This window comes from Rhizophagus irregularis, chromosome 5 (genome assembly GCF_026210795.1).
Source record: "Rhizophagus irregularis chromosome 5, complete sequence".
Classification (NCBI taxonomy): Eukaryota; Fungi; Glomeromycota; class Glomeromycetes; order Glomerales; family Glomeraceae; genus Rhizophagus; species Rhizophagus irregularis.
This window is the reverse complement of record NC_089433.1, coordinates 2052390-2061537: the sequence shown is the minus strand read 5'-3', so window position 1 is coordinate 2061537 and position 9148 is coordinate 2052390. Positions and strand designations below refer to the sequence as shown.

Sequence of the window (9148 nt, the reverse complement as noted above, 5' to 3'; positions counted from 1 at the left end):
AAACATAATAATTCTAGTTAAAAATATAATAAAATTTCTAACTAAAAAAAAAAAAATAAAATAAATATATAATAAAATAAATAATAAGTAATTATAAAAAATAAAAAATCTTGTTACTATTTTAAGTAAAAGATTTTTTTTTCCCGTAAATTTGCAAATTATTTTTTTTTTCGTGAAAAAAAATAATTTTGCAAAAAAAAAATGACTCTTATAAAAAAATTTACGTTATGTTTCATGTAAAAAAATAAAATAATAAAATAAAATAATAGTAATTAGTGATAATATATAAACATCCGAATGTAAGGTAAAGATGGTAAAAATGGAGTAAAATATATATAAATTAGAAAAAAAAATTTTTTTTTTTTTAAAAATTTCTGTATTTACAAATTATAAAAAAAAATATGATATATGAAAGTCGGATGAATTGTCCGAATGACAATAATACGAAAGGGGAATAGCTTATATAACAAAGAAAAAAAAAATTGCGGAAAATAGGAAATATGATATGATGAAAAATTATGGGCCGGCCACAATTCAGTTTAACAAAAATGTTACAGACATTTTCGTTATCGGTGGATTTTGTGGCTTTGGCATAAGGTTAACTAAAAATTATTTATTAAAAAATTAATGATTATCCTTTTTCTTTTTTTTTTTTTTTCAAGAAAAAAAAACGAATGACGAACAAACCTGTTATTTTTGAGGTTGACCTGTTTTGGTACAATTTTGCCCTCCGATGTTTTAGGGCATTTGCAGTCCTTTTCCTGCGGTAATTGTTGACATGGTTCCTCACCATCAGCGGAGTGGAATTCACCAGCTTCGCTGAAATTAAGGCCCATTTTGGTGCTTCTGGTCGGCATCTCTCCACCTCATTATGAATAAATGCCGACTCGGCGGCCGTGAATCGTCGTTTGACGACTAAAAAGTAAAAGGGGTTCATTAAGTTAATTTTGTTTCATAAAATTCTTTTTAATTCGAAAAAATCACGTGAAGTAAACATAGAATACTCACTTCCATTTTTGAGGTGATTTTCCCATCTCTCCCTACATTGTTTTCCACTCCTACTGCCGAATTTTTCGGCAATATGTCGCCATCTGGGTTTCGACGACTCTAAGGAGACCAGATGTGCTAAAAAATCGTCGTCCTAAAATTAATTATAATAATATGTTAGTGGTACAATTATATTATTTACTGTGGTTTTTGCTTTGTCAGCCGAACAAAATTAAATTGTTTATTATATATATGTGTATATATATCATATGAAAAAAATATCTCACTTTTTTGCACCACCTTCCCTTCTTTATGGAAGGTTTTTTTCCAGCAACATCTGATGTATCGGTATTCATCTTTTTGGTGTGTAAGGTTTGTATTCGTATGTAATGATATATTTGTTTTTTTTTTAAAAAAAAAAAAACTATATATATATATTATATATATTTATTTATTTATATAAGAAATAAATAAATAATAAATAATTTATGACCTATTATTTTATATAATTGAAGATTCTAAAATTATTATTATTTTTTTTTTTTATATATATATATTATAAATATTCGTAAAGAAAAATTCGTGTTTTTCGAGGTTTATGAAAGAGAGTGTAAAAAAAACAAAAGGAGGAGGTAATTGGTAATGAATAATAATTTTGAGAACCTATCATACAATCTTAGAAGAAAAGAAGAGTGGTTTTAATAACCCTACACTTTATTTAATTCTGTGGAAAGAAAAATAGCTCACTGACCAGGTCTTTATATATATAAAATTTCAGGCCTTTTTTTTTTTTTTTTTTTTTTTTTTTTTTTTTTTTTTTAACAAGTATATGTAAAAGTATATAAAGTATATACGGAACTCCATTATACAAAAAAAAACCCCCGAATTAATCTAAAGATAAAATATTTTTATATTACTATTAATGAAAATATAAATGAGTCCAGCCATCTAGTTTGTTTATAGTATTTCTCAGGGATAGTGCATATTGCAGAGAAAAAAAAAATTTTATCAAAAAAAAAAAAAAATTTTTTTTTTTTTGAATTATATTCATTGATGAACAGATGATGATGTTCGGGGACAGAAAAATAATATTTAAAGCCCATTACAAATAATTGGATTATGTAAGTATTAACAATTTGTTATTATCATTTTTTTAAGAAAAAAGCAGCTGATTATGCAACAACAAAAAATTTCAGATTCGGTAAAAAAAGAATCTTTCAAAAAAAAACACAATTTTATAACCAAATAAAAAAATGATGTGTAACAATTTATATACTCTTTTAATCCATGAATGATTGGAAAAAAAAAACGATGACCGAATATAAATATAAATGTAAATGTAAAACAACAACAATAATAATAACGATAATATAATGATAAATAATGATAAATATATAATAAAGTAATAAAGTAATAAAGTAATAAAATAATAAAATAATAAAATAATAAAATAATAAAATAATAAAATAATAAAATAATAAATTTTAATTTTAATCAAAACTACTAAAAGTTCATTCGTTGCAATGTACATTAAAATATTAATATTTAAACCAGATTCTTTTCCAATTGAATCCCGTTTAACTAACAGTATATGGAAATGAGTATGATATAGATTAGAAGAAAACACGATTATCCGTAAATTATTCTTTTATAGCATGAATGCTCGAATAATAAATTAGTGCATGATTTGTTGCTTATACAAACGCGGATTTTGTGTGGATTCACGTTATTGTAATTAGTTATTTTATAAATCCCGATATATATTACATATATATATATGTATATATGATAAATATATATATATAAATATTTTATATACTGTATTATCATCCTAATTATAATATATATAATAAAACATTTTTTTCTTTTTTTAAAATAAACACGTAATTGATATGATTGTTCTTACCAAAAAATTCCTTTAAGCCAAAGAACCGGAATTGGTACTCCGTTAGATGAACGATTGAAAAAAAAAAATATGCATCATTAAGTCATATAACACTTCTTTCAAACCAAATGAGTAATAACAAGTTTTTTTTTCTTCTTTTTTTCTTTTTTTTACTTGCATCTTTACTTGGTTTTTCCAATAATTCAATTTGTTTCATGAACACGGACCAATTTTTGTTTATTTATTTATTTATTTATAAACAAAGTTATTATATTTTTATTATTTTTTATTATTATCATAATAATAATAAATATTTTTAGCTTTAAAAGTGCACATTCGAATAAATTAGTAAATTCCGCTTGAAATCTTTTTTATAACACAAAATAAATTAAATAAATTAAAATGATTGTCAAGATTTTCCTTTTTTATTTGAAGAAAAAAGGTTAAAAAAAAAATCACGATGAATAACGAAATAAATACAAATAAAGTCCAAAAAAGTTTTCGTTGTTTTTTTTTATAAAATTTTTTTTTTTTTTCTTTTTTATTCGTTGTAATTTATCCACGTATTATTTATTATAATTAATAATAATAATAATAATCAAGTTTTTTTACAAGAAAAAAAATTTTATATTTTTAAAAAAAAAAGTTTAACGAACTTTCTTTATTTAGAAAGTAAAAAAGTAAGAAAGTGAAAAAATGTTTTGAAAGACTACCCCGATGAGAATAAGTATGAATATGCAGGAAAAAAAAAACTTGTGAATAGGAAAAACAACAATAGAGAATGCAAGGATATTTCTTTGAAGAAAAAAAAATTTTTTTTTAGTTTTTTTTTTTCTAAATTTAATAACCCCGAAGATATTTGTTTCCTCCCACCATCAGGAATTAAGAGTGAGAAAAAATAATCAATAATCAATAATCAATCTTACACAAAAAAAAAACAAAGCCGTTTATTATTAAGGAGAAGAACGTTATAATTGATGAATGCATCGTTTGCATTATGTAAGTTATATAATGACGTTTGAATGAAAAATGCATTTTAATGCAAAAAAGTAAAAGTCTCCTTAAAAAAATAAGCCGAATAAAGCCGTCAACGTGTCAACAATGGTCTATTCATTATCATCAAAGCTTATAAGAACTTTAAAGTTTCTTTCATTATAATAATTCTATTGTTCTCATCATAAACGATTGCATCGGTTTAAAATAAAAAAAAAGACGGAATTTTTAATTCCTCATTAATTTTTGGTTTAATTTTCATTTATCAATTAAATTTTCACAAGTCACGTAATACCCGTTCGTAATAGACAATAAGATACATCATCCAAATTTGTCATTTTTTATTTATTCTTTCAGTTTTGGGAATATATATATATATATATTACTTTATATACTTTATATACTTTATATACTTTATATATATATGTATGTATTTTATGTATATATGTATTATTTATTATTTATATTTTATTGATAAACTCGATTTATAAAAAAATTTCACGCTAAAATGTTTGTGTTATATGCATAATTTTTATGCAAAATAACATGTTATTTATGTACCATTTATGTGTGAACTATATAGTATGAAAATTTCTATTTTGAGGCACATTCAAAAAAGTTGCTTTCTTTCTTTTTTTTTTTTTTGAAAAAAAAAAAAAAAATATTCTCGATGAACTTTTTTACATTATGCATAAAAAATAAATGATTTTTTATTTTTTTATTTTTTTTTTCTTGTACTTTGTGAATGGTGAAAAAAAAAAATCATCCGTGCCTTTCCACGTGTTCATTAAAAGGTCTGGAACTATGTAAATAAATCCAGGTTTATCGGTTCAACCCCAGGAAATAACCTTTGTCATACGAGAAAAAAAAAAATATTCAAGATTTTGAAGAAATTTAATTTAGGAGAATTTATTTATGGCGGAGAGCATGCGCCAAATGACCATATCTCTCTAAGATCTTGACGTAATTTTGACAGAAATATTTTTTCTTTTTTACCATTATAAATAATTTTATTCTTATATTATTTATCTTTTAGTTATTTCTTACTTGAAGTATTACAACAACAAACAAGTTAATAACATGAATGAAAAATTTATTATTATTATTATTATTATTATTTATGCAAGGGATTAAAATTTTATGGTGCATTATCTTTTATAAGTGGATATATAATATATCTTTTATAAATATTCGAAATTGAAACCAAATGAGATTACAATTAAAGTTTAGTTATTTCGATTTAAAATTGAATAAATGACAAGTTAATTAAATTCATAATGGGTTTATAAAATTTGATTGTAAAGAGGATTCATGGGAAAAAATTTACGAACGAAACATATGACTTAAGCTTGATATTCAGCATACTTTGCATAACAACATAATCTCATTCATATGAGTTTCATCTTGCATTTGATATATATTTAAAATATTTAAAAAATATTTGAATATTGACGAATCCTGATTGATTGGTACGATAAGAATAAAAAAAAAACAGCATCGAATCGAAAATCGAAATTTTTTTATTTGCAAGTCTTTTTTTATTTCTGAAAAAAAATATTACAAATATAGCTTGGATATCAAAAATTATATGTGGAAGATCCGTATCAAAGATCATTTTGTATTGTTGGATGTCAGAAAATTTACATTTTGCATGATATTAATAATAATAAAGTATAGTAAAAGTATAGTAAAAGTATAGTAAAAGTATAGTAAAAGTATAGTAAAGTATAGTAAATGTATAGTAAATGTATAGTAAAGGTATAGTAAAGGTATAGTAAAGGTATAGTAAAGTATAGTAAAGTATAGTAAAGTATTCTCAAATATTCAAAGTAAAAGTATTTAAAAGTATTCCAGGTATTTTTAAATATATTTTAAATATTTTAAGTTCTAATTAATTATTAATTTATTAATTAATTAATAAATTAATAAATTAATAATATAATATTATTGTATATATATATATATATATATATATATATATTATCATTTATACATATTATATTATCATTTATATATATATAATATATAAATTTTGTTACACAGTTAAAAAACCAAATATTACTGCGGTACGGTAGATAAAAAAACGCAAATACGCGTGATATTCAACCCACTTTTGTTACTTATTATCACAATATACCCCTTTATTGTTATATAGATAATGCAAAAAATGTTCTTGTCCACATTATTCATTTCGGATAACACCGTTCTTTAACCCCTGATCATCATCATCATTATTATTTTAACGGTATAAAAAAAAAAATTTTTATTTTAGAAACTAATTTAAAGTTTTTTTTTTATTGTTTAACCTAAAATAATTTCGAATATTTCCTATCTTTCAATTTATAACTCGGGAATTGTAATTTAGGAAAATATTGAAAGCAATTCCATATTAGTGAATATTATGCATAAATTTTTTCTCAGGCAATGCCCGTATCATATTTTTCATTCAAATATGAAACGTTTAAAAAGCAGTTGATTACTTTAACAGAACATTAAAATAAAAAAAAGTCTTATTTTGAATAAATAAATGTTAAGAAATTCTAAGCAGTCCGAAACCAATTAAAATTTTCATCTTTTTGCCAAAGATAAGAGGGGGGTTTTTTTCCGCCATATAACATAATTATGCATTATTAAAACAATTGACAATTATCACTTGATCATTTTCTATTGTTGCTATTGTTATGTTCAAAAAAAGTTGAAATTTTTTTAATAGTATCTTCTAAATTAAAGTTTATATATATTCCAAAAATGATTTTATAGTTTAGCCAATGAACTTCCAAATATCGTTACGATTTACTTGTCTTGTACATATTTACTTTTATTGATGTATCACTACAGAGGAGCGCAGTAAAAGTTGGAGTTTATTTGGTCGTGTGGAGTGCATAAAGCACAGGCAATATTTTTATGTATCACAAAAACGATATATTTTTTTTTTCAAGGGATGCTGAATATCGTGAATATCATAGTTAGAATTCTTTTTTTTTTAATCAGTTGGCTCGTGCTGTGCTGAAAATAGTATCATGACTGGAATATTTTTTGTTCACGCGAGATTATAATTTACCCGGTCAAAGGTTTTTTTTTTTTTGACAATTACCAATTATGATATTTTTTTAATGTAGAGCGTAAAAAAAGGCTGGTAATATAACCAAATTAATAGAAATTTTTAACTTTATAATAAATTTTCAACTTGTCAAAAAAAGATTTGATCTTATCTTTTTTGATTATCTTCTTGTTTACAATTGTAATTGTCATCTGACAAACATAAAAAATTTATTTGTTCATATCAAAATCCAATTTAGGTGAATTGATTTTATCTAACTTCGGTATATAGATATTAAAACGTGAAATTATTTTGCACGGACCATTGATAACTTGCATATACTCACGCTGATACTGCTGCGATTTGTAACTTGGTATTAAATTTTATGCATTTGATCTCATTATAGTAAACATGATATAAATAAATTTTCTTCTTAACGCGATTATAACAATGAATTTTTATTTTACATTTTTTACGCGATTCATCAAACATTCAGGCTGTTATTATATATTACTTCTTTAATTCTTTGTAACATCTTCCCCCCTTTAATTATGTTTACTTTACACAACTTTATTTAATAAATTTCTTCGTTTGTAATTGTACTACTTTTATTTTAATTACTTACACAACGAAATTTTCAATCCTTTGTCTTTCATCATTCCTAATTAAGGAATTATTTTCTTTTCAAATGCAAGTAATATAAGAGCTTACAGCCAACAAAGAAAATTTCTTTTTCCTTACGATTGAAGGCTAATTTTTTCAGGTGTTCTTTGCGTCAGCTGATTATTTATTTATTTATTATTATTGTTTTTTTATAGCTAATGATTTTTCCGTTGTATTTCACTTATATAGGAGTGCCCGTGACCCCGTGTTGTGTACGGAATAAAAATTAATTTTAATTAGGTTATACATGGGTTATATATATACTTTTTGTTTTTAAAGTTATTTGAATAATAATCGTAATATTGATATCATTATTCTATTTTTCTTGTTTATTAAATATTTTTGTTTCAAAGCATTGAAAATGTTCATTTGGCTTTAAAAAATTTCTATTTTTTTACAAAATGTAAAAATTTTTGGTAATATTTAACTCAAATAGTCATGAACCAAATTTTGCCATTTATTAAACTTTAAAGTTATTTTGGATCACATTGATAATTACCATATTTATTTATTATTACATTGGGCGTATTATGAAATTTAATTTTAATGATATTTAATTAACACTTTAAAAAAAAAATGTTGTTTACACCGAATTATTGTTTCTTGGCTATTTTAATAACAAGAATAATGGAATTCTTTTTTTCATTATTTATAATTTAATCCAAATATTTTTTTGTTTTTTTTTTAATTAAACAAAATTGGGATTATTGTTATTTCCCTTATCGTGTTTTTTTTTGATTCGTTGATCGTGATTCGGGAACCGACTAAATGGTTAAGTAATGGTTAATGGGAAATTGGCTTTTCGGAATAATTGATTAAAATCCAATATCTTTACTCCGAAGTAAACGCCTTTTTTCTTTTTTTCTTTTTTTATTCTTTTTTTTATCTTTTTTTATCTTTAAGGGGTAGTACTCCTTTTTTTTTCTTTTTTTTCTTTTTTGAGGGAGAAAACCCCTAGATAACATATTTTTATATTATTAAAAAAAAAAGTTCACGGCGTTCTTTATCTCTTTTTTTTTTTTTTTTTTTTTCTTACTGTAAAATTATTAACCATCTTTGAACTTTAAATTATTTTAAAACGTTTCATACTTTATAACAAACGTAAACATATTATAACAAGAAGAACCTTAAAATTTCTCAAATTTTTTAGTAACTTTAAATTAATGAAATTTCTTTAAAACCTTGTTACTTTCTATTATCAATTTTATTATCGATTTTGGACGAACGGTGAAATGACCATTATTTTTTTAGTAATACTGTACTTGTATATCTTAAAAGGATATTCAGTTATCAAAGTTACCGAAGTTACCGAATACATTGAATACAATTTGATTTTTTAAATTATACTAATTATATTTAATAATTGTTAAACTATACTTTTACAGGATAATTGTTTGATCTTTTTATCGACTGTTACTTTACAGGTTAATTGTTAATCTTTCGCGTTCTACACTTTTACGCGTCTGATATATAAGTTTTTTATGTTGGTTAACGTGATGTTTTAAATTCTAGATAAATTAATTGTATTCCAATTTATAATTTGATATTTAATTTTTTAAGTTGAATACTAGTTGAATTAG

The 9148-nt window shown here is 22.9% G+C and overlaps 1 protein-coding gene across 1 annotated transcript; it reads right to left on the bottom strand.

The window, feature by feature from the left end:
* OCT59_024965 (uncharacterized protein) lies at positions 1–1717 on the bottom strand. The gene is made up of 4 exons (XM_025313690.2): positions 1275–1717; positions 1009–1141; positions 688–915; positions 1–602 (listed from the first exon to the last, which is right to left on the bottom strand). The coding sequence occupies exons 1-4, from the start codon at positions 1341–1343 to the stop codon at positions 535–537; spliced, it is 498 nt and encodes a 165-aa protein (XP_025186615.1). The 5' UTR covers positions 1344–1717; the 3' UTR covers positions 1–534.
* Positions 1718–9148: the final 7431 nt, after the last annotated feature.